This window comes from Cervus canadensis, chromosome 17, assembly GCF_019320065.1.
Source record: "Cervus canadensis isolate Bull #8, Minnesota chromosome 17, ASM1932006v1, whole genome shotgun sequence".
Classification (NCBI taxonomy): Eukaryota; Metazoa; Chordata; class Mammalia; order Artiodactyla; family Cervidae; genus Cervus; species Cervus canadensis.
The window spans coordinates 41198710-41224051 of NC_057402.1; the positions used below are offsets into that span (position 1 = coordinate 41198710).

The 25342-nt window shown below is 46.8% G+C and overlaps 1 protein-coding gene and 1 non-coding gene across 5 annotated transcripts in view; both read right to left on the reverse strand.

The window, feature by feature from the left end:
* The window catches only part of IL16 (interleukin 16), a 112549-nt gene extending 89663 nt beyond the window's left edge, over window positions 1–22886 (reverse strand). The window contains exon 1 of one of the 4 annotated variants that reach the window (XM_043489438.1): window positions 22183–22886. In XM_043489438.1, coding sequence (XP_043345373.1) covers window positions 22183–22222 — 40 coding nt within the window. In that variant the 5' untranslated portion in view covers window positions 22223–22886. Of the gene's footprint in view, window positions 1–10960; window positions 11701–22182 lie in introns of those variants that run through there. The other 3 variants (XM_043489437.1, XM_043489440.1, XM_043489439.1) reach the window with 3 other exon arrangements.
* Window positions 22887–23557: 671 nt separating this feature from the next.
* On the reverse strand, window positions 23558–23630 carry TRNAG-CCC. Its single transcript has one exon. It is a non-coding gene; the product is annotated as a tRNA-Gly (tRNA).
* Between the last annotated feature and the right edge of the window lie 1712 nt (window positions 23631–25342).

The window sequence follows — 25342 nt, forward strand, 5'->3', positions numbered from 1 at the left end:
CCTGTGTTCCCTCTAGGCCTGGCATAGTAAGAGAGGAGAGAGAGAATAATTGAAAACACAGCACAGTGGTCACACGGTTCAACTTAGCTTTGGTAATTGTGCTCAGGACATTGAAACCAGCTCCTGCTCCCTAATGGAACCAAATGTCAGCAGAGCTGGTGGGCAAGCCCGTGCCATTGCCCAATTCCAGTCTTCAAAAGGTCAGAAGTAATGAGCTTTCTCTGATTTTACCCCAGGGCTGTAGAAGCATTTGCCAAGCTCTTGTCAGCCTTGCTCTACCCGCATGGGTCCTCCACAAGGCTGTCTTTCAGGTCTCTTCCAAGGCTGCCCAAGGATGCACAGCTAAGGCTTCGAATATGGCTGTGCTAAAAAGGACCAGCTGCTCCCCTTAGCCAACAGAAAACTCTGAAGGATCCGCTTCACCCCGGGAATCAGCTCTCCTACTCCTTGGAGGCCTTTCCTCCCAAACCATGACCATATTCACTTTAGTTAGAGCTTCCATAGAATGCTTGGGCTGGGAGGGTCTCCATATGACCCACACGAGGAGATCCTGTGGCCAAAAGAGACACAAACTGACTCACCATCATAGTTTCAGTGTACTTTAGACCCACCTCAGCTAAGCTGTCATCTGTATAGAAAATGCAGAACTGGGACTTCCCTGGTGGTCTAGTGGTTAAGAAGCTGCTGCACATTGCATAGATCATGGATTTGATTCCTGGTCGGGGAACTACATGCCACAGAGCAACTAAGCCCGAGAGCCACAGCTACTGAGTTCGGGTGCTCCAGCTACAGAATCCATATACAGCAATGAAAGATCTCATATGCCACAACTGAGACCCGGACAGTCAAATAAATACATTTTTTTTATTTTAAAGAAAGAAAATGCAGTGTCAAAAGCATAAAGTTGAAGGGCAAAAAAAACCAGATGGTTCTTCCTTTAAAGGGACTTGAAGAATTTCCAGACTGGGGGCTGGGGAGCTGCATCAGTTAAGTCCTCCTTTCTCTCCTTCTTTCTGGTCTTCTTTCTTCTTTCCTTCCTTCCTTCACACTTGTTGACTTTGCAAGCACTTGCTGAGAAATACTCTTATGTGCTTGCCTCTCTGCTGGGCATAGCTAACCCACTAGAGAAGAAACCATGGTATTTCCATCTGGTTAAAATACACTTAATTCACTGGAGAACTTTGCAAGGGTGCATAACCATATGGAGAGAGGGGAACTAGCTGATAAAATGTGTTTCAAATTTCTGAGTTCCCCGACAGTGTTCTGTATCAAAGGCAATTTTTAAAGTTTGGTCACTCCAGCCCGGGGGTAATTTTTTTGTTTTCAGTTGAGGAGTGACTCAGAGATAAGAAATGAAGGGAGGAAACTGATGGCTCCTTTTCTTTCTAAAAGAGTGTCCTTAATAGGATTCCAAGGACCTGTGGCTGGAGTCAGTGGGGTGTATGTCTGTATACATCGGTCACGGGACAAGACGAACGGCACAGTGCCCCTCAGCCTCTTTCCCAGCTGGTAAAGTGAGCGGGCTGTGTTGACGTGAGTTTTATACACTTGATCTTTCTTCCTCTGCACTGTTACTTCCCAGAGGGAAGAGACCATATCTCATCATTTTATGTCCCCAGAGCTCTGTCAAGGCTTGCCACACACAGAGTAGGGGCATCTGCATGTCCAGTGAATGAATGAACAGTGGGTAAGCATCTCAAAGGTTCCTTTGCCCTCAACGGACCTTTCCCACAGCAAAATAAGGTGAAATGATCCCAGGTGTGATGGTTAATTTTATGTGTCAACTCCGGTCTAAGGGGTGCCCATATAGTTGCTGGGCTTCCCAGGCGGCTCAAGTGGTAAAGAATCCACCTGCCACTGCTGGAGATGTGGGCTCAATCCCTCCATCAGGAAGATCCCCTGGAGAAGGAAATGGCTACCCACTCCAGTATTCTTACCTGGAGAATTCCACGGACAGAGGAGCCTGGCGGGCTACAGTCCATGAGGTCACAAAGAGTCGGACACGACTGAACAACTGAGCATGCAAACACACACGCACAGTCACTGGAAAGACATTCTGAAGTCTGCTCTGAGAAAAATTCTAAAGGCAAGTGTGAGATTTCAAGAGGAGGCCCTCACAGGGGACGCTACACTTTCAAGCACCCTGGCAGGTGATCGAATCCATCAATAGGCAGGCACAAGTGGGGTCACCAGGATGCCCTCCAAAAAGCGCAGGCCTCTGAGACAAAAGATGAAGATGGACAGGACTATTACCTCATCAGTATGTATTCCCTCCAAGAGAAAAGGGTGAAAATATAATTAACCTCAAGAAGAATCTAGATAAATTCAAGAAAGGCATCTCCACCCACCACTGCTCTGAAGGGATTGGCTAAGATGGATTCCTCATTAAATCTCAGTGCTTGGGGACTTCCCTGGCAGTCCGGTGGTTAAGAATCCAACTTGCAATGATGGGGACATGGGTTCGATCCCTAGTTGAGGAACTAAGATCTCACATGATGCAGAGCAACTAAGCCCCCACTCTGCAACTAGAGAGAAGCCCACAGTCACAACTGCTGGACACACGGGCCACAACTAGAAAGTCTGTGAGCGGCAAATGAAGATCTGTGTGGTGCAACGAAGATCCCACGTGCTGCAACTAAGACCCAATGCAGCCAAATAAATAATAAATATTTTTAGAGATCTCAGTGCTTGGAAGAAGGCTTCACAGGTAGGAGACACTCAATAAATACTGTTGCCATGAAAAAAGCAGTCAGCTGCCTAGCGCTAGCCACAAGGATGCTTGTAACTGGGAGGAAAGACGAGCAGGTGCAGAAATGTCCTAGACAACAGCTTAAACTCTGGAGGTGGCCTGAGTTTGCCTGCCAGGTTTGCCCCTTATCTGTGCAACCTCAAACCAAGTATTGAACTCCTTTATGACTTAGCTGATCACCCATAAAATGGAGATGACAATGCTAACCACGTGGGAACGAGACCAGAGAGTTCTGAGAAAGTCTTGGCCGAGTACCGGACACATACATGTACTAAAACAGAAAGAGAAAATAGTAGAATAGTGGGCATAACTTAAATGTACATCAAGGAGAGGTTTTTATTAAAAATATTATGGTACACTCACACACGGAACATTATGTGACCAATCTCAAGAATAAAATATATGGATATGGAAAGAAGTTTACGGTATGTTGTAAAGCTAAGAAACACCATAAAATAGTCATAGCGGCTAGATTGGGTTATAAAAATGAACTTGCCTGAATAGACATCAAACTGTGAACAGTGTTTTTTGGCAGGTGAAGATGCTGGGGGGTGAAATTTACAAGCAGTTTTTCCTTTTTACTTATTAATTTCTTATTTCTGATTTCTTATGACAGTTACAAGAAAATTTAATTTTAAATTAAATTTTAGTTATAAGTTTCCATCACAATTATAACCAGAAAAATAAAAAGTTTTTATTTTGAAAAATAAAATAGAAATTTATGGCTAATTTATGTTAGCTAGTATTTCTGACTAACTTGAATAATAATTTTCTCAGATTTGAAAATATCTGGTTGACATTTTTACTGAGATTTATAGATGAATCTGGGGAGAAAATCTTCCCATCCAGGAACACTTTTAAAACTTTTGCTTTGTTTTTATAGTTGCTCAGCTTTTTTTCTCAGACCTTCAGTCAAATTTTATGTTCTTCATCATATAGAGTTTAAATATCTCTAATAACATTTATTCCTCTGCACTTTCCTTTCTATTTTGAATAGACCATTATTAAAATATTTTTCTAGTTGTTCATAACTTACCTATAAGTTATGACTTTTGCACATTTATTTCATAACCAGCAGTCTTACAGATCTCTCCTATCCAGAAGCTATTCAACAGTTCCCCTTGTGTTTCCAATTGTCTGATATCTGAATATTAACAAATTTGCTTCATCTTATAATATTTTTTACCACTTGTTTCATTTTATTTTCTAAGTCTACTGACTAAAGTTTCCAGGACTTTAATAAATAATGGTAACAATAGAGGGCTTCCATGTCTTTTTCTAGATGTTAATGGAAATTCTCTAGCCTTTCACAGTTGAATAGAATATTGATGGCTATGTTGAGATAAAGTTATTTTTATTACATTAAAGAAATCATCCAAATTACTAATTGCAATTTGGGAAGTATTTTCTCCAAGAATGGTGTTGCCTGTTAAATGTTTTTTTAGCTCCTCAGCCATGTTGTGTATCATTCTTCTGAGTTCTCAGTGTGAAGAAACATATCACTGGCTTTTTTAAGACTGAGCCTCTAATATTATGATCCTTCTGGACCCCAATTTTTCTCATAGAGAAATGAATTTAGTTTGCTAATATTTTGTTTAGGATCATTATATCTGTGCTCACAAAAAGAAATGGTGGACTTCCCTAGTGGCACAGTGAATAAGAATTTGCCTGCCAATGCAGGGGACAGAGGTTTGATTGCTGGTCTGGGAAGATCCCACGTGCCTCCGAGCAACTAAGCCCATGTTGCCACAACTATTGAGCCCTAGTGCTGCAGCTACTGAGGCGTGAGTGCCTAGAATCTATGCTCTGAAACGAGAGGCCACAGCAATGAAGAGCAGTCTCTGTTCACTGCAACTTGAGAAAGCCTTCGAGCAGCAATGAAGACCCAGCACAGTCAAAAATTAATTAATTAAAAATTCTTTTAAAAAAAAGCAGACAAAGCAAAAAGAAATGACCCTTCATCTCACTTTCTGCTGTCTTAGGTTATTATTAAAAAAGGAATTGGGGGAATTCCCTGGAGGTCCAGTGGTTAGGATTCTGCACTTTCACTCCTGAGGCCTGGGTCTGAAATAGTTTACTAATTTAAAATAGGGCTTCTCTTGTAGCTCAGAGGGTGAAGAAACCATCTGCAAAGCAGGAGACCCAGGCTTGATCTCTGGGTCAGGAAGATCCCCTGCAGAAGGAAATGGCAACCCACTCCAGTATTCTTGCTTGGAGAATCTCATGGACAGAGGAGCCTGGTGGGCTACAGATAGTAAATTGAAATACCAGCTGTAAATCCCTTAGCACAGTTGGTTGGCTAGTACAGTTACTATAGCCACCACTGTCAGCATAACCATTATTATAAAAAGCTAGAAATTTTCCTCTGAATGACCCTTTGGCCACAACCCATGGATTTTAAAACATGATGATCTAATTGTTGTTATTTTAGAAATGGCCTGTAACTGCAGCTTTGATTTCCAATTTAAACCCAGATTTTTAGAAGACTGTTGTTGTTATTGTTAGTTTCTTGTGGTTAAGTTTCCAAGATTTAACCTTGTTGTTCTTGTAATTTTTTTATTAGAAAATTCCAGTTTCATTGCATCGTGGCCACAGGATGTGTCCTGGACACTTTTTATTTGTTGGAATTTATTGAGGCTTATTTTATGAGCCAGAATTTGTTGTAGCTAAATGTTTTAAATGTTCAGTGCCCATTTGAAAAGAATGATTATTCTGTTTGGAGTTTCCGATAGGGATGTACTCAAATGTGATATTAAAATATGTATATATTCCATCTTATAAGTCATCAACTAATTATATTTTTGTCTAATCTGTAAAAGCTTAGAGTGGTGTTCATTGAAATCTGGTACCATATCTGTAAGACATTTCCAAAAATTTTGCTTTACATATTTCAATGTCTCTAGTAGAAGAAATTTTTACAAAATGATAGAAGAGTATACCATAAAGTTCTCAATTTTCATATCTCCATGGTGCACTCTTCTTTTATCATTCTGTGAAAATTTCTTGTAATTGTTGCCTCAGCTTTTGTCTGACAGAATTAACATTGTTACCCCACTTTCTTTTAATCTGCCTTTGCATGGGTTTTACCCATCACTTTATTTTTGACCTCATATGATTTCATTTTAAATGTATCTCTTACAAGTGGGGTATAATTTGGAGTGAGAGAGAATTTCTTTCCTTTTTTTTAAATGCAAGGTTTTAATATTTCTGTTTATTTTTGGCTGCACTGGGTCTTCATTGCCACACTTGGGCTTTTTCTAGTTGGAGCGATTGGGACTACTCTCTAGCTGTGGTGGCTTCTCTTGTGTGGAGTACAGGTTCTAGGGCACATGGGGCACATGGGCTCCGTATGTGCAGGTTCCCGGCTCTAGAGCACAGGCTCAGTAGTTGCTCTGTGCAACAAAGACTAGGGATCGAACCCACGTCCCTTGCACTGCAAGTTGGGTTCTTAATCACTGGACCGCCAGGGAAGCCCTCTTTCAATACTTTAGTTTCCCTTTTTCAAGCTGAATCTGGGAGACTTCTTTTTTAAATATAAACCTTGTATTTGATACTATGTTTTATATATCTTATACACATTTAATGGACAACCTTGTATCTTATATCTTAATTGAGACATCTTCCTTCCCATCTGTTTTGGTTTGGTCTTTCTGTAGCTTCTTACTGTCTCCTTTTCTTGCTTTTCAGGTAACCATTCATTCTATCCTGTCCTTAATCAATCAGAGGCTTTACGTTTTATTTTTGTATTATTGACGGCTCCGTAAAGAATTTTTGAAAGTGATGTTTGAGTGTAGATGTTCCCTCTTCATCCATTCAAAGAAAGACACTATCTGATGCCTCTTCCTACACATTCAGGGAAACCTCTCACTTCCTCCTGATACCAACCTCTCCGTTTAGAGGTTTGGGGGACATTATGTATTATCTCTTTCAAAATTATTTTTATCACTTGTATTGATATTATTTCAAAATCCTGTTGAGAACAGTCAATGATTGAGATTAACTTAAAGTTAGCCTCCTTTTGTGGCCCAAATATGTATGTGTACAGTGATTGGTTGAGGTTTGGGTTTTGCTAAAAGATTATGTATCATCTCTTTCATATTATTCTCTATTTCTCTCAACACACACACATGCTTTTACTGTTTGCTTTTTTTCCAACTTTTATTTTATATTGGAGTATAGCTGATTAACAATGATGTGATACACTGCTATAATTAAACGGATAACTAACAAGGACCTACTGTTTAGCACAAGGAACTCTGCTCAATGTTATGTGGTGGCCTGGATGGAAGGCGAGTTTGGGGGAGAATGGATACATGTGTATGTATGACTGAGTCCCTCTGCTATGCACCTGGGCTTCCCAGGTGATGCTAGTGGTAAAGAACCTGTCTGCCAATGCAGAAAACATAAGAGACGCGAGTTCAATCCCTGGGTCAGGAAGATCCCCTGGAGGCGGACACGGCAATACGCTCCAGTATTCTTGCCTGGAGAATCCCATGGACAGAGGAGCCTGGTAGGCTACAGTTCATGGGTGTCACAAAGAGTCAGACGTGGCTGAGTGACTAACACTTTCACAGACATTGAAATTCTGCTCAGATTGCTCACATCTTTCTCATGCAGATGGGAGCCTGAGGAAGGGGCTCAGGTTGACTCTCATTGGATGAGAGCTGCTAGGATCAGCAGGGAGAGAGCTTGTGCCTCATCTGGAGAGCGTGTCTGGGGCAGGCTGGTGGAGGCACCTTCCATCCACCAGGCAGGGCAGCCTTGTCCTCGCTGCTGCAGCTGTCTACCCAGAAGCATTTCTAGCCTAGATGTGCATGCCTAGTCTCAGCCAGAAGCAGGACTGGTGGGATCCCCCCGGGTGGTCCTCAGTGTCTGGGGCACTGCACAGAGCCACCAGCAGCATTACCAGTTGCTCCCACCCAATGCACACACTCTCCTCCATCATCTCCAAGTGTGGCCAACACAGCAGCTCCCAGTGGGCTCCACCCTCCCACCCAGGCACCCTGCTCCCTCCCCCACAAGCCACCCCAACACCCTGTCTGTTCTACACTCTTTCATGCAGACCTCTCCATCTTTCTGCCACAACTTGCTGAGCTTACAACACCAACATATATTTGTTCTTATTTAAACTGGGATCCAAAAGAAGAACTTGAAGTAAATTCCTCATTTCAGGCTGCCTTCCTAACCAAACTCCAAGCTCTTAGTTTATCTTGCCTCATGGGGTATTTTCCTCCCTGCATACACAAGCATGTTGTTATTCTCACTGATTTGGGTCTCAGTATCAAAAACATCTTCTATATTAAAACGGGTTGCCAGCCCAAATGGACAGTGCACATAATAAGGTGCTATTGTCAGAGTTAAGGTTGTTGTCATGATGATAATGTTCATTCAATTTTTATCTTTTAAGATTTTTTTACTGGGATATGGTTGCCTTACAATGCTGTGTTAGTTTCTGCGGTACAGCAGACTGAATCAGTCACATGTACACACACCCCTCCCTGTGCCATAGAGCAGCTTCCCGCTAACTATCTATTTTACACATGGTAGTGTATACATGTCAAACTCAATCTCCCAATTCATCCTACTCACAGCCACGCCTCCCCCCCCCCGCCCCTGTGTCCACACTTTTGTTTTCTACAGGGACAAAATTGGGTCGTTTGTAGAGATATGGATACTTCACTCGGCGAATGAAGTAAGTCAGAAAGAGAGAAACGTATCATATATTAATGCGTATATGTGGAAGCTAGAAAAATGGGTGAACCTAGTTGCAGGGCAGGACTAAAGATGAAGGCGCCAAGAACAGACATGTAGATATTGTTCATTCATTTCTGCAACAACTATTTTCTGAGATTCATCATGTGCCAGGCAATGATGATGTAAAGGATGAAGACATGGTCCTTTCCAGCCAGCTGGAGAAGACAGATGTGTACCTGGGTAATATTCTTGGTGCAGAAAGTTTGATAATAAAGGTTTGAATCAAGTGCCACAGTCTGAAGTAACTTTATGTGTGGTATCACCAAGGAATCAGCCCATGAGCTGAGGCTTGAAAGCTGAATGAGGGTTTTCCATGTGTGGAAAGAAAGGAGATTTGGGAGTGAGCATCTCCAGCAGATGGAACGACATGCAAAGTCACAGAGCTGTAAAAGACCCTCCATATTCAGATCAGAGCAGATTTCTGGGCGACACCTGAGTCTGGGGCTGTGAACAGTGGGGAAGGGCCAGATGGCCAGTTCAGGGATGCATGCAGCCATGGTGAAGGAATGAAGATCTGATCCTGCTGATGAGAGGACTTCATTTCAAAGTGCACCCTCTTCTCTTCACCTCCAAATCCTAGAGCCCCAAATGGGGCCCAGAAAGAGAAACAGGGAGTTCGGCAAGAAGGCAGGTCTCAAACTTCTGGCCTGCCTTCAGTCTGAATGATTCTGCTTCTAATTACTTACAAATAAATTTTTATGGTGGTGATTTAGTCACTAGCTCAAGTTCAACTCTTTGTGATCCCAGGGACTGTAGCCCGCCGTGCTCCTCTGTCCATGGGATTCTCCAGGAAAGAATACTGGAGTAGGTTGCCATTTCCTTCTCCAGGGAATCTTCCCAACCCAGGGATCGAACCAACGTCTCCTGCATTGGCAGCCAGATTCTTTACCCGCTGAGCCACCTAGGAAGCCATTGGCAGTGCGTGAAGTTTCCCTAAGCTTCCTCAGCCTGGACTGTGATGCAGGCCCCAGAGACAGGGAGGGGGCCTCGGCCAGACTCACTTGTCGGGGATGGTCACCATGTAATTGAAGAGCTGCCAGGGGATGCCCTGCAGGACGGCCTTCCTGAAGCCGGTGTGGTTCAGCACCTGCCTGGGCCTCCCGTCAATCACCACCACCTGGATGCCATTTTCCAAGCCGAGGTAATTCTTTCTGTCCACTGGAAACCATAATAAACACCAGTGGGGTGGATAAATGAATATCTCTGGCTTCGAGGAGGGGGCTGGCCCACCCTGATAGCTCACGCCCTCATCATGTTTGGAATACAGGAGGTGCCCTCAACTGTGGTCATACAAGTTGACTGCCACTTAACTTGGGGACATAAAAGAGAACAGAAGGGACTTCTCTGGTGGTCAAATGGTTAAGACTCTGTCTGCCAATGCAGGGGACAAGGGTTCATTCCCTGGTCCCGGAAGATTGCACATGCCATGGGGCAACTACACCAGTGTGCCACAACTACTGAGCCTGAGCCCTAGAGCCTGTGCTCTGCAACAAGAGAAGTCATCGCAAGGAGAAGCCTTTGCATCACTACTAAAGAGTAGCCCCCACTTGCCTCAACTAGAGAAAGCCTGCACACAGCAACGAAGACCCTGTACAACCAAAAATAAGTAAATCACTTTTAAAAGGAGAGCGAACGGAAGAGAGGAAAGGAATGGAGCCAAGGAATGGAGCCATCCTGTCCTTCTCAGCAACCTGAACCAAGGGCTGCTTGGGGAAATGGGGAAGGCTTGGTGCTGGGCTCTTGGGACAAAGGTGCAGCCTTCAAAGGGCTCAGCCAGAAATGGGAGGATTGAACCTGGCATGAGAAGGAAGTGGATGTTTCCTTGTGTCCATAGGGAGCAAGCAATCTGCTGAGTCCTCTGACAACAGAGCAAGCACATTCATCAACCAACAAGCACCAACCCAACTGTGTGAGTGAAACCACACGGAATTAGTCCAAAGCAAGTGGACCCTCATCTAGAGCAAGTGCAGTGACTGACAGCCTTCCCAAGGCCAGTGTCAGAGCTGTCCATGCACCGTGCCCATCTCAGGGAGAGGAAGCTTGGCAGGCAGCAGGGGAAGTCTCCTTTGGGCTGCCTCCACCCCCTCCTCTCAACCCTTCCTCCTACCTCTTTGCACATCTCCGGCCCCAAGATGAGGTCTTGGCTGTTAAGGTAGAAATCCCCGAACCAGTAGCTCCCGGGGCTGCAAAGTGAGGACAAACGACTGCCCGCAACACATCTGACCTCCCAGATGGCTTCCTCCTCCCCTCACTCTGCAAAGGTGGTCCACGAGTCCCACCCCAGTTACCGGCTTCTGTTCCTGCCCAACCCCAGCACAGCTGCCAAATAGGAAACCAAGATCCAGCAACCACGCCCCGCCCCCATGCAGGTCAGAGAAGTCAGCCTCCTGCCTCTGTGAACCGCCTCCTGGTCAGAACTGCTGCTCGAGGGACATTTTCTCTCCCAGGCCCACCTACCTCTCTGCTAACAGCCCCTGGGGCTGTGCCCTCCTTGGCTTCCCTCTCCAACTGCCCAGCCGGGACCACGGCATCATTTATCCCGGGAGAGCCAGGGCTGAGGCTGGGGTCAGAGGCAGCAAGAAATGAGAAATGGACGCTCCTTTCTTACCCAGAGGCTGCTCTCTGAATCAGATCCTGAGATCTGACACCGTTCTCAGCACCTGCTCTGGACAGGTGACTCTGGGCGAATGTGGCCAAACTGTCATTGGCCAGCTCAGAGACTCCCGACCTGAGCCATCTGACTTCTCCGTGGGAAGAGTCTTGGTCCAAAAGGGCCGGGCTGCCAGCGCCGGGAAGCTCGGACTCAGAACAAAGTCCACCATCTGCTGGACTGGCAGAGAACAGGCAGGAGGCCAGTGCCACCCAGAAGCCCAGAACCCGGCGAGGCGCCTCCTTGTGGTCCCAGGCAACCCCTGCCTTCCCTGGGTAACCCAGAAGTGACTGGGAGGGCAGGAAGGTTATGAACATGACCCAGTGTCTCAGAGAGCCTGGCATAAGGTCAGCTCACACCTTTCTGCCATGGATCTTTTAATATCACTACATTCATTTTACAGATGAAAAGTCACTGCACAGAAATTCCTTGAGCACCTACTAAGTGCCAGACCTGGGCACCCAGGGTCATAGCCTATTACTGGTTCAGCAAAATCCAGTGACTTCCCAGAGGCCATGTAGCTAGCAAGATGTCAAGCCAGGTGTCTAATCAAGATTCACCCAACCCCTAATCCCTGGCTCTCTTCATGGCATTGTATTGGGACTTCCCTGGTGGTCCAGAGGGTAAGACTCCATGCTCCCACTGCAGGGGGCCTAGATTCAATCCCTGGTTGGAGAACTAGATCCCACATACCACAGCTAAGAGTTTGCATGGCACAATGAAGATGTTGTGCATGTATGCATGCTAAGTTGCTTCAGTTGTGTCCAACTGTTTGCGATTCCATGGACTATAGACTGCCAGGTTCCTCTGTTCATGGAATTCTTCCCGACCCAGGGATCAAACCCATGTCTCTTGTGTCTCCTGCATTAGCAGGCAGGTTCTTTACCACTAGCACTGCCTGGGAAGCCCTAAGGCATGGTACAGTCAAATGCATATTTTAAAAAAAGAGAGAGAGAGAAAGAAACTGGCTTTTGGGAGCCTGTCTGGTCCCCAAGTCAGTTGTGGGCATCAGTAGGGATGCCTCTGGGAAAACAATGGAAAAAATAAGTTATGTAACAAGTTTGAACCCATGGAAGATTCTTCTAGAAATACCAATTCTTAAGCTGCACCTTGTCCTCCAGAATCAGAATCTCTGAGCATGGGGCCTGGCCTGGCACTCCATTTTTACAAGCCCTCCAGGATCATCTGGTGCCTGCTCAAGTTCAAGGGAGTTTCCCAGATGGCTCAGTGGTAAAGAATCCATCTGCCAATGCAGGAGACACAAGCTGGATCCCTGCATTGGGAAGATCCCCTGGAGAAGGAAATGGCAAACCACTCCAGTATTCTTGCCTGGAGAATCCCATAGACAGAGGAGCCTGGCGGGCTGCAGTCCACAGGGTCACAAACAGTCAGCCATGACTGAGCACACAGACACGAGTTCAGGAACCAGGGACTTCACTTACGTAGAGCGAGTTGAGAACCACAGCATCAGTGGACAAGGCACTTCTGTGTGTCCTACTGGGATTCTCATCACGTGGGCAGAGTGCTTTTCCCCCACATGTGCCCCTGGAGAGCCTGATCTAAGGGTGACATTTAACCCGTCTGCCCCTTAAAGACCATCCCACACTTTTGTCTTAAGCACGGCCTCTATGAGCTGTTTGTATGGACCAGGCTGGGACTTTTGTGTGACCCTCTCTTCTAACAAACGGAATGCTTTCTGACGCTCACCACCAAATGTTTTAGGGCTGGCTGGGGGCTTTAATGAGGGTGTAGGTGCAATCCGTGGGAAGCCCCCGGAATGCCATGCAAGGCTTTGGAAATCTGGCCATCGCTGGGACAGGGGCCCGCGGTCACAAGGGAGGCGCCGTGGAGACAAAGCTGCCTTTGTCAACGGGTGTGGGGGGCAGTTCCACATGGCAGGGCTGGGTCTGGGGTGCAGTGGAGTAACTTCTCAAGTGCAGGGAGGGCTTCCCTGGTGGCTCAGTGGTAAAGAATCCGCCTGCAATGCAGGAGACGCTGGTTTGATCCCTGGATTGGGAAGATCTCCCATGCCACGGAGCAACTAAGCGCTACAACGGCTGAGCCTGTGCTCTAGAGTCTGGGAGCAGCAACTAGTGAAGCCCGTGCGCCCTAGTGCCTGTGCTCCACAACAAGAGAAGCCACCGCAACGAGAAGCCCAAGCACCACAACTAGAGAGGAGCCCCTGCTCATCACAACTGGAGAAAGCCTGTGCAGCAATGAAGACCCAGCACCGCCAAAAATAAATAAAAGTGTATAAAGTGCAGGGAACCTTGGTCAGTGTCGCCTGCTCTGCTCACGCCTGTGATGCAGTCAGGGCTCAATCCCGGGGGTAGACCACCAAGGCTGCTTCACTGGCAGAGAAAGACTGGGGGTGATCTGGCAGCCCAGGAGGCCAGCCTGACCCTTCCAGACCCCATAGTCTCTGCGGGCCCTACAGCCTCCCTCCCACACCTTGTCCTTGTTTCTGAATCCAGGTCCTGCTTCTTCTGCTCACTCTCAGCAGATGAATTCATTCTGGCCCAGACCTTCACTGACACAGTGCGGTTTCTCTCCTGGTGTAGACATCCGTGCCACCTGGGACTCTTCCAGGAAAAGGAGATCCTCCCCTCTGCTTCCGACACTCCCAAAGGTGAGCTGGTGCCTGAAGAAAGCTGGGAGGATGCAGCTGGAGAGCCCCACGTGGGTGAGAGGTAGGGGCCCCTGAACCACACACCAAGCTTGGCCAGCTCCTACTGTGGGATGTCGGTCATGTCTCAGCCTTGGTTCACTCAGCTGCCAAATGGAATTAAAAACTCCTACCGCGAGGGCCAACAAACACATGAAGAGATGCTCAACACCACTAATTATTAGGGAAATACAATTAAAACTGCAATGAGCTATCACCTCACTCCCATCAAAATGGCCATAATTTAAAAAAAAGAAATCTACAAACAATAAATGCTGGAGAGGGTGTGGAGAAAAGGGAACTCTCCTACATTGTTGGTGAGAATGTAAGATGGTACAGCCACTATGGAGAAGAGTGCAGAAATTCCTTATAAAACTAAAAATAGAACTACCATATGACCTAGCAATCCCACTTGTGGGCATAAACCCAGAGAAAACCATGATTCAGAAAAGACACTTGCACCTCAATGTTCATAGCCGCACTGTTTACAATAGCCAAGACATGGGAGCAACCTAGATGTCCATCGACAGAGGAATGGATAGAAAAAGATGTGGTATATCTCCTTCACTTTCTTCATAGAACTCGTCACCATCTGAAGGTGTCCTGTAGTCTATTTGGTCTGTGGTTTGTATCTCTATGTCCCGTTTAGAGTGCAAACGCCCCAGACAGGAGGAATTCATCAGATTTGTTCACTGCGGGGTCTGCAGCCCTAGGGCATGGCTGGTCCAGAGGAGCTCAGTAAACACTTACTGAGTGAATCAACCCCAAACTGAATGAACAAATAAATGACGAATGCCATGTAATGGGCATCTACATTTGTTTGTATTTTAGAGTCTACAGGGAGTTCTGGAAGACATTTTCTTAATCTAATATAGGTGACTATGCTCAGGTTTAGATGGAACTTAACCTATTCAACCCTCTCTCCTAGTTTCTCAAGGCCACAGATGAGAAAAGAGTGAGCAAGTTCTCTCCAAGAGAAGAGAGCTTATTTCTGAGAGCATCAGTGGCCCTTTGGATTGGACAAGCAGTCACTTGGTTTAATTCACAGCTACAGGTTGAAGAACACTTGGAGGTACAGAAGCTTGACTGGTTAAAACAGTAACAACTGGGACTTCCCTATCAGTCCAGTGGTTATGACTCTGAGCTTCCACTGCAGGGGGCATGAGTTTGATCCCTGTTCAGGGAACTAAGATCCTATATGCTGTGTGGTGCAGCCAAAAATAATAATAATAGCAACGACTGTCATTCGCAAAGCACTTGCTCTGAGCCACCCTACTAAGTACCATCGACACAGTATCCATCTCCACAATTAACTTATAGGGTTGGTGCTATTCGTTATTCCTATTTTCTGGATGAGGAAGGGAGAAAGAGGAGGCACCAGCTGGTAACAGGCTTTCCCAAGGCACAGAGCCAGTGTTTGAGCCCAAGGTTATCTGACGACAAAGTCCAGGCCATTCTGGCCCTTGGAATAAACACTGAATAAATAAACCAGGCGGAGTTGAGCAATCTGGAAATTCCTACCCAGCCCGGCAGCCCAGGCACAGGGGTTGGAGGTTGAGAAAGGGTTAAGCACCAAAGAGAGAGGGAAAGGCTGGTGTTTGGGTGGTGCTTTTTCAAGGCCCTGATCAGGAAGGTTTGCACACGGTGTGCTTGCTTGCCCTCCACCCGGCCACAAGAAAAGGCCAGGTTTTCATGAATGACTGACACTCCCAGGACAGGATGGAGGTGGGGGATGTTTCCATTCCACAAGATTTAGGCAGGGACCATGTGTTCAGTCTGGGGTCTTGCCTCTTATAAGGGTGCAGAGATAGTCGAGTCCCTCATCTTTTCTGGCTCTTATAGGATGCTGGAGCTCTCCGAGCCAGGGGCCCGGCGGCTCTGTTCAGTATGTGTTCAGACAGGACAAGGGGCGAGCCGGGATGGGAGGGAACAGTCAGGCCCCCTCCTGCAGTCCTCCTGCCCACACAGTTATCGCAGGAAAGCCACTTCCTGACTTGCTTCAGAAAGCAACGTTTTTAAAGATGAAGAAATCCCTGCTTTCTTTTCTTAATTTGTTATTGTCATGACATGACTGACTCAATAAGTAAAAATGTTCAATTCCTGCCCGAGGTCACAGGCTCATCTCCCCCAGGCTTGAAGCTCCTCCGGAGGCTTCATGCCTTCTCCCACTTCCGCACCTCAGCACACGCACATGCTGCCCTTTTCTAACTCACAGAGCCCCTGCTTCCCAGCCGGCTCTCATGTTTGGCTCAGAGCCACCTCCTCCAGGAAGTCTTCCATGACACCTCCATCCCAATTCACCAATGGAATTAGGCACTGCTCTTCTGTCATTTCAAAGCTCTCTCATCAAGGTCTTATCCATTTACTGTGAGATCCCTGATGCCAGGGACTGTGTCTTCTCTCTCTCTCTCTCTCTGTAGCCCTGCACAGTCCCTGGATGTTAAATAGCTGTTGGAGGAAGGAACGAGAAAAGCAAAAAAAAAAAAAAACAGGAAAAAAAAGCAGGAGGAAGGAGGGAGAGAAGGGTCTCTGTGGTCAGATGCATAGACAGATATATGCATAGGTCAGATATAATAGAGACAGAGACAGACAGATATAACTAACTGCATGCCCAGGTATGTGTATGTACCCTCCAGTCATAGGAAGGGTATGGCGGGAAAAGTCCACCATGATCCAGGAGTTCAGAGACCTGAACTCTTATTCTCAGGTTGTTGCTGACTGGCTGTGCGACCTGGGATAAGCCATGCCCTCTTCTGAGCTTCAGCTATCTCTTTTATAAAATGTGTTATTATAAGCCTTTCAAGGGCTTCCCTGGTGGCTCGGTGGTAAAGAATCCACCTGCCAGCAGCAATGGAGACACAGACATAGAGAACAGACTTAGGAACACGAGGTGGGGCGGGGGCGGTGGAAGGAGGAGAGAGTGGGATGTATGGAGAGTAAAATGGAAACATACACTCAGTTCAATTCAGTTCAGTCCTCATTCGTGTCCAACTCTTTGGGACCCCATGGACTGCAGCACGCCAGGCCTCCCTGTCCATCACCAGCTCCTGGAGCCTACTCAAACTCATGTCCATTGAGTCGGTGATGCCATCCAACCATCTCATCCTCCATCGTCCCCTTCTCCTCCCACCTTCAATCTTTCCCAGCATCAGGGTCTTTTCAAATGAGTCAGTTCTTCGCATCAGGTGGCCAAAGTATTGGAGTTTCAGCTTCAGCATCAGTCCTTCCAATGAATACTCAGAATAGATCTCCTTTAGGATGGACTGGTTGGATCTCCTTGCTGTCCAAGGGACTCTCGTGGAAACATATATTACCATATGTAAAACAGAGAGCCAATGCGAATTTGTTGTATGACTCAGAGAACTCAAACGGGGGCTCAGTAACAACCTAGAGGGGTGGGGTGGGGAGGGAGGTGGGAGGGTGTTTCAAGAGGGACCGGACATACGTATACCCATGGCTGATTCATGTTGATGTTTGGCAGAAACCAACATAATACTGTAAAGCAATTATCCTTCCATTAAAAATAAATATTTCAAAAAAAAAAAAACTAAAAAAAAGAAAAAAGAACCCACATCCAATGCAGAAGACACGGGTTCAATCCTTGGTCCAAGAGGATCCCACATGCCATGGAGCAACTAAGCCCATGCATCACAACTACCGAGCCCAATCACTGCAACTATTGAAATTGTGTGTCTAGAGCCTGTGCGTCTGGAGCCCATGCTCCACAAGAGAAGCCACCACAATGAGAAGCCCTCGCACTGCGATGACTAGAGGCCTCCACTCACTGCAACTACAGAAAAGTCTGCACAGCAGTGAATACCCAGCACAGCCATAGTAAATAAAAATCAATTTTCAAAAAAGATTTCAGTAAGAAGGTTCTCACTGCCTGACGTGTGGTGCTGTTCCAAGAAGCATCAGTGTTGCCTTCCTCCGGCGGCACTTCACCTATGGTACCCTAGATGCCATCCTCGACCAGGACAGAAGGCAGGGTGCAGGAGCCAGAAGTCCGTTTTCATCTCATACCATCTCAGCCATTCACATGTTGAAATGTATATGCTCTACACTGCGTGATACCCATTCTGGCTGCTTCCGTGTTATCTTCCCAGGGACAGATGCTCGCACTGGCTCCAATTCCTAGACCAGCCTGGTCTGCAACAGGATACAGGGCATCTCCTATGAAAAAAGCTTGGGGAGGGGACCCTCCGAGGGGACCCCAGGTGAGGCCCTGGGACACATGAGTATATACAGAGCCTTGACATGGTTCTCTTTGCCACCCAAGCGTCCAGTTCCCATGAAGGGCATCTGCTCTGTCTCCTCCATCCTGGCCTATTCCTAACCTTGCTGTCAGACCCCGGAGCCCTACTCCAACCCTACACCCAGCCTGCACCATTATCTGTACCTGCTTCTCCTCTGCCCCCCAAAACCATCTGCTTGATGCTGCTCCCTTCTCCCCAAACCCCAGGCAAAATCTGCACTTGAACTCACTGTGAGGTCCACCCAGTAGAGCTGGATGCTTTTCCCACCAAGGGCTCTGCCCGTAAGGCCAGCAAAGGATGAAGCAGTGCTGTACTTTATTGCTTTGTTCAGTCTCTCAGTGGTGTCTGCCTCTGCCACTCCAAGGACAGCAGCGCACCAGGCTTCCCTGCCCTTCACTATCTCCTGGAGTTTGCTCAAACCCATGTCCATTGAATCGGTGATGCATCCAACCATCTCATCCTCTGTAGTCCTCTTCTCCTCCCACCCCCAATCTTTCCCAGCATCAGGGTCTTTTCTAATGAGTCAGCTCATCGCATCAGGTGGCCAAAGTATTAGAGCTTCAGCTTCAACATCAGTCCTTCCAAGGAATATTCAGGGTTGATTTGTTTTAGGATTGACTGATCTCTCTTTGAAGTCCAAGGGACTCTCAAGAGTCTTCTCAGCAACACAATTCTAAAGCATCAGTTCTTCGGTGCTCAGCCTTCTTTATGGTCCAACTCTCCCTGTATTTTATTAAATTAGGTCTTTATATCTAGTGACACATAGTTTATTATTAATATTAGTAAAAACTGAAAGCAACTGAGGAAGGACATGGGAGAGCCTTCTGGGGTGAGAATAATGTTCCTAACAAGCTAAGTTTGTCAGATGTATCTCTTTTTCAAAATTAATAGAATGGTACCTACATTTCACTGTGTGCAAACTTTACCTGAAAGAAGAATAGTCACCAAATACTGAGCTTGTTTTCATTATATACATGCTGAAGTGTTTAGAAGTGAAGGGTAGGGGTGCCTGAAACTTATTTGGAAATGTATTAAAAACAAAAGTTGGGAACTTTCCTGGTGGTCCAGTGGTTAAGAATCCACCTTGCAAGGCAGGGGACATGAGTTCCATCCCTGGTCTGGAAGATCCCACGTACAGATGGGCAACTAAGCCCGTTCACAACTACTGAGCCCATGTGCCCTAGAGTCCGTGCTCTGCAACAAGAGAAGCCACTGCAAGAAGAAGCCTGTGCACAATTAGAGAGTAGCCCCCACTCACCGCAACTAGAGAAGGCCTGTGCACAGCAGCAACGACCCAGTGCAGTCAAAATAAATGAATAGATTTAAAAAATTTTTAAAAATAAGATGGATGCATGGGTGGTGGATAGAGGATTGGTGGGATGGATAGTCACGTAACAAGGCAAAAAATTGTTGCTTGTAGAATCAAATAGTGGGTATATGCTTGTTGACTACAATTCTTTCCCCTTTCCTATATGTTTGAACATTTTTGATAATAATATTTTGGAAAGAACACAATTGAAAGCAAGCTAAGTTGATATCTGGGGTAGGTATGAAATCAATTGTGTCCCTGATGTGGTTTTCTGAGGCCATAATGGTGATGGTTCCAATAACGTCACAGGAACTGAGAAGCCTAACGCCAAGTAGAAACATCAGCATGGCAATTGGTCTGTTATGTGTCTAAGGATTGCTGTAGTTATTTTTCAACCACATGTTAAGAAGTCACGCTTTAGCACGAAACAGAGCTGCCTGGGTTCAAACCTCAGTCCTTCTGCTCACCATTTGGATAAGCTCCCCAGGCCCCATTTCTGCTCACCTTACAATAAAGACAAGGCTTTCCCCAGTGGCTCAGACTGTAAAGAATCAGCCTGCAATATGGGAGACCTGGGTTCGATCCCTGGGTCGGGAAGATCCCCTGGAGAAGGGTATGGCAACGCACTCCAGAATTCTTGCCTGGAGAATTCCATGGACAAAGGAATCTGGTGGGCTACAGTCCATGGGGTCGCAGAAAGTCAGACACGACTGAGTGACTAATGCACACATCACCTCATAGGGATGCAGGGGAAGATCCAGTGAGTCCATGCCCATCAGGGTCCTAAATCAGTGCCTGTGCTGAAAGCCCCCAGGTGGAGGGAGGTGCTGGTATTTACAGAGAGATTTCCAAGAGGCACCCTCCAGGGTTGGCCAGCAGATGTGGGGAAGAGAGAGAACGGGCTGACACACAGAGAGAAGGGCTCTTGAGGCCTGGCCCCACCAGCAAAACCTCTTTTTTCCCTGTGCTGACAAGTCACCAGGATGCTTTTTAAAACTTTTTTAAAATTTTATTTGACTGCCTCAGTCTTAGTTGAAGCATGCAGGGTCTTTTGCTGTGGCTTGAGGGCTTAGTTGCCCCAAGGAATGTGGGATCTTCCCAGACCAGGCATTGAACCCGTGTCCCCTGCATTGCAAGGCAGATACTCAGGCACTGGACCAACAGGGAAGTCCCACCAGGATGATTTTTTGAAAGATGCTGTGAGGAAAACAGACTTGATGGACAGATGTTTACAAAGCTCACAGAGGCAATGTTAAGCTCATAAGATCTGAGACAGTTCATTTCTCATTCCTTCTCTACCTCTGCACCCAACCTAACTCCCAAAGCTCCATACACAGCTCAACTGGTGCCTTCTTAGGGAGGCCCACCCTGACCACCAGACTAAGCCAATTCCCCAGCGAGAGCCTCTCATAGTGATGAATCCTCTTGTCATCCTATTGATGTGTGTGTGTGATATTTTATCTCCAGTTTCCCAGTAGGTCCTCAGAGCCCAGCACAGTGCCTGAAGCAGAGACTGTGCTAAATAATCTGTTGAGAATGAATTCCAAGTGTCTGAGAAAGCAACTGCACTCTCTGTAGATTGACAAATAGAAAATTGGTGGTGGGGTGAAGGGTTATTGGTTCAGTCGTGTCCGACTCTTTGCAACCCTGTGGACTGTAGCCTGCCAGGTTCCTCTGTCCATGGGATTCTCCAGGCAAGAATACTGGAGTGGGTAGTCATGCCCTCCTCCAGGGGATCTTCCCAAACCAGGGAGATCAAACCCGTGTCTCCTGTACAGGCAAGCAGATTCTTTAGCACTGAGCCAACAGGGAAGCCCCGAGAGGTTAATTACCTTCCCCCAAACCAACTAGCCCATTCATCTCAGAGCTAAGGCTCCATCTCAGCAGCCAGACCCTGCAGCCCTAGGGTCTTGGTCCCTATGCTGCACTGCCTTTCTTCTGAAGTCAGAGACGCTTTAATGGAACCTAACCAAATGGATCTCAGGGTTCCAGCCTCTCGGCTGTATCTTCCTCCTGGAGCTAGAAAAGTCAGAAATGTGCCTTTGACTTGCTTCTCTCTCTTTTTTAAAAGAAAACCACGTGTTTATTCTCTTCTGCCAAAGTTACAACAGAGCTGAAGCTTTGCCAGTGTTGACTTTAAAAGCTGGGCTGAGGGGTTAAAATCCTTTCCCCTGATGCCTGTTTGTTTATGTTTCCGGAGTGAAAGGAGGAGGTTGTTATAAGAAACCATCTGACCCATTGCAGAGGCTGTACCTGCAGCAAGGCAGGGAGTCTGGCCCGAGGACCTGGCGCCCCTCCCAGCACTTAGATCCGAGAAGGCTCAGAGGGGGTCCCTGCTCCAGAGACCTGCTCTCCTGTTTCGCGCAGATGCAGAGCAGCGCCCCCTCCTGTTCTGCATCCTGTCAGAAGCTGAGCACAGCCGTGGGGACCCTGACAACCTTGGACATTTAGACATCGACGCCCTTGTCCCTGAAAGTTGGCAGGACCCCTCACAGAGGAAGGAAGGGCAGGTAGAAACCGGCTGCCCTAGCCAAGGCTTTCTCTCATCCCCTTTGGGGGGTTCTGCAATAAAGCCCACCCTTCACCCTTCTGACAAGCAGCCTAGTGAGGACTCAACCAGCTTCCGCGAGGACAACGCAGACAGACAGGGAGGGACTGCCCCACACACGCGCACGCACACAAATACAGCACAGTATAACCAGAACGATGCTTTTCTGTGCTTCCTCCCCTCTGGGAGAGTGTCAGAAAGAAAAAGTCAAACCCTCCCTCTCCACCTCCCCGTGATTCAGCCCCACTCACCATTCTCCTTTCGTGGGAAGACCCTCTTCTGCAAACTCATGTCGGGGGGCTCTGAGGATGTGGGAGAGCCGTGACTGGTCCCTTTGGGTCCGGATCAAGAAGTCTTGGGGGATCAACAGCAGCTTCTAGGGCTGGGAGTATTTGAATGGGAGTTAAAATTACAAAGTAACTCCTCGTTAGAACTGTTTTTCCCCCGCCGGCAGGGAGGGAGGAAAAAAAAATCCCTTTCCCTCTGCCAGCAAATCTTTAACGTCTCAAAACAGTCGCTTCCAACTCCTGCCCTCCTTGTGAAGCGAATGTGTAGAAAGCGATGTAATTTCACTGAATCAAGCCCTCAGATCACAAGCCTTTTCCTGTACCACAAACAGAAATGTAAAACCTCAAACTTTCCCTTGGACTGGGAGTCCGTTGCGAGCGGGCAGAACACGATGCTCTGTGAGGTCTAATGTATGGAAAACGTGCTGAACTTTTCAGATCATCCCAAGGGCTGGAGTCAGTTCCCCCCCACTTCCCACCCTCAATCTTTTCTTTTTTTTTTTTCTTTTTAATGAGTTCTGGTGTGTTCATGTCATTGCAAGGGACAAACACGACACCTCCAGTCCTCACCCAAAGTCGAAGTGATTCATGTTCTCCTTCACACACGCCACACACACACACAGCGCCTGTTGAATCCCAGTGAAAACGGCTTTCATAAAATTTGCGCGGGGCTGGGGCGGAGTGAGGCGGGGTGAATGCAGTCTGTGTCCTGCGAAGGGCAGTTGGGCTCGGGGGAAGGTGGAGGCTGACTTGAATCAAGACAAACAGAAGGCGCCCTGACTCCCGCCCTTGTCAAGAGGAGGAGGGATGAAAGAAAAGTGGACACAAGCCCTGGGGAACTGGGCTCCGAAACTTTCGCAGTGTTCTCTGCCCAACTTCCCCTTGTTAGCCTTCCCATACCCTGAAGGATCTATTTTTAGACTTGGACACGGCATACTATTATTTTAAATGACCGATTTGATTGCTGGGTTAAAGAAATCCTTGGATTCCCCCCACCAGAAAGACCAAAAGAATATACAGTAAGTGGGCAAAGAGTTGGGGCTGAAAGCTGGGGAAGAATGTGATGGTTTTCAGGACATGGCAATGTGACAGCAGACTCAAGGAAAAGCCTGCTATGTTTGATAGAGAAAAAGCCGCCAGGGAAGCAGGAGTGACAGACCCTGAGTCAGCTCCTGGGTTACCTGTCACCTGCCAAGTGGCCCAGGTCTTCCAGGGATGGGCCCCTGCCATGGATGCCTCTGGCCTCCTGACCGATGTCACTCCCCCCATTCATAGCCTTTTAAAAAATATTTATTTATTTATTTGGCTGCACCGGGTCTTAGTTGCATGAGGAATCTAGTTCCCTGACCAGGGATCAAACCTGGGCCCCCTGCCTTGGGAGTGCAGAGTCTTAGCCACTGGACCACCAGGGAAGTCCCCATTCATAGCCTTTTTTAAATAAAACTTTTTAAATTTTGTATTGGGGCACAGCCGATTAACAATGCTGTGATAGTCTCAGGTGGACAGCAAAGGGACTCAGCCATACATATACATGTATCCATTCTCCCCCAAACTCCCCTCCTGTCCAGGCTGCCGTATAACCTTGAGCAGAGTTCCCCATGCTATACAGTAGATCCTTGTTGGTTATCCATTTTAAATATAGCAGTTGGGTACTTGCCCATCCCAAACTCCCTAACTATCCCTTCCCCATATCCTTCCCTCTGGCAACCATAAGATCCTTCTCTAAGTCTGTGAGTCTGTTTTGTAAATAAGTTCAATCTTATCACCCCTTTTTAAAGATTCTGCCCATAAGGGATGTCAAGCAATATTCCTTCTTCTCTGTCTAACTTCACTCAGCACCACTGTTCAGAGTCTTGAATCACCATCACTCAATTAAACCACCTCCAGGTCCCTGTGACCACTCCACCTTTCCCCCACCTCCCCACCTCCCACCTCCCTCAAATAATCATTTCTCTGGGCAGTGCTACAGGGTGCCAGGGGGAAAAAATTTTAAAAACCTCTGCTGTCAACACCTGGAGTCAGAACAGCTCCCTGAGGTTCATCCTTCTCCCAGGATGAGGGTTGGGATCCAGAGCTGGCACTTCCTGCTGCCTGCTCTACCTTGCACATAGTAACCAACTGACTGCCCAGGCCACACCGCAGGTACTCTATGCACAAAGAGCCACGAGGGCCAGACCCTGGCCTTGCATTCTGGTGGTTCCCAGGTGCATCAACAATGGGAAGCCAGCCAGACAGGGGAATACTCGCAGAAATTAAAATGATGTAATAAAGATTTATTGTTATAGGAGAGCTTTTCTGGTGGCTCAGGGGTAATGAACCCACCTGCTAGTGGCAGGAGAGTTGGGTTTGATCCCTGGGTCAGTAAGATCCCCTGGAGAAGAAGATGGCATCCCACTCTAGTATTCTTGCCTGAAGAATTCCATGGACAGAGGAGCCTGGTGGGCTACAGTCCATGGGCTCGAAAAAGAGTCAGACACAACTGAGTGACTAAACAACAATAACATTGTCAGAAATGTATTACATCACTAAGCGAATTAAATCAGGTAACAAACACAGAGTGTGTAGTGTGATCCATATGCACAAAGCAAAATTAAATTTGGAGAACTAAAATTGAGGGATTTGGGGTGGATGTCCCTGGTGGTTCAGTGGTTAAGACCCTCTACTCCCACTGCAAGGGCCACAGATTCCATCCTGATTGAAGAACTAAGATCACACATGTCAAGGCATGGCCAAAAAAAAAAAAAAAGAGGGATTTTTATTTTTCTTTGTGGGCTTCCCAGTATCCATTAAGTTTTCCAATATCCATTAGGTTATTCTCAAAGTCAGAGAATAGCAATAGCTTTCAATTCATAACACTTATAGGATGATAGAAACATTTCTAAATTAAAAAAAAAAAATTAAGTCAAATCACTGGCTTTGGGACTCCAAAGTAAATTTTGTTAAATCAGTAACAAAGACTATACTTCTGAAGGTCATAGGTTTTGATCATATGAATTAAGCCTTTGACAAAGGAATTATTATTTGATTAGTAGGTAGAAGAGTGGCCCCTCCAAAGATGTCCACATGCTATTTTCAGGGACCTGTGAACATGTTATGTTACATGCAAGAGGGGATTAAGGTTGCT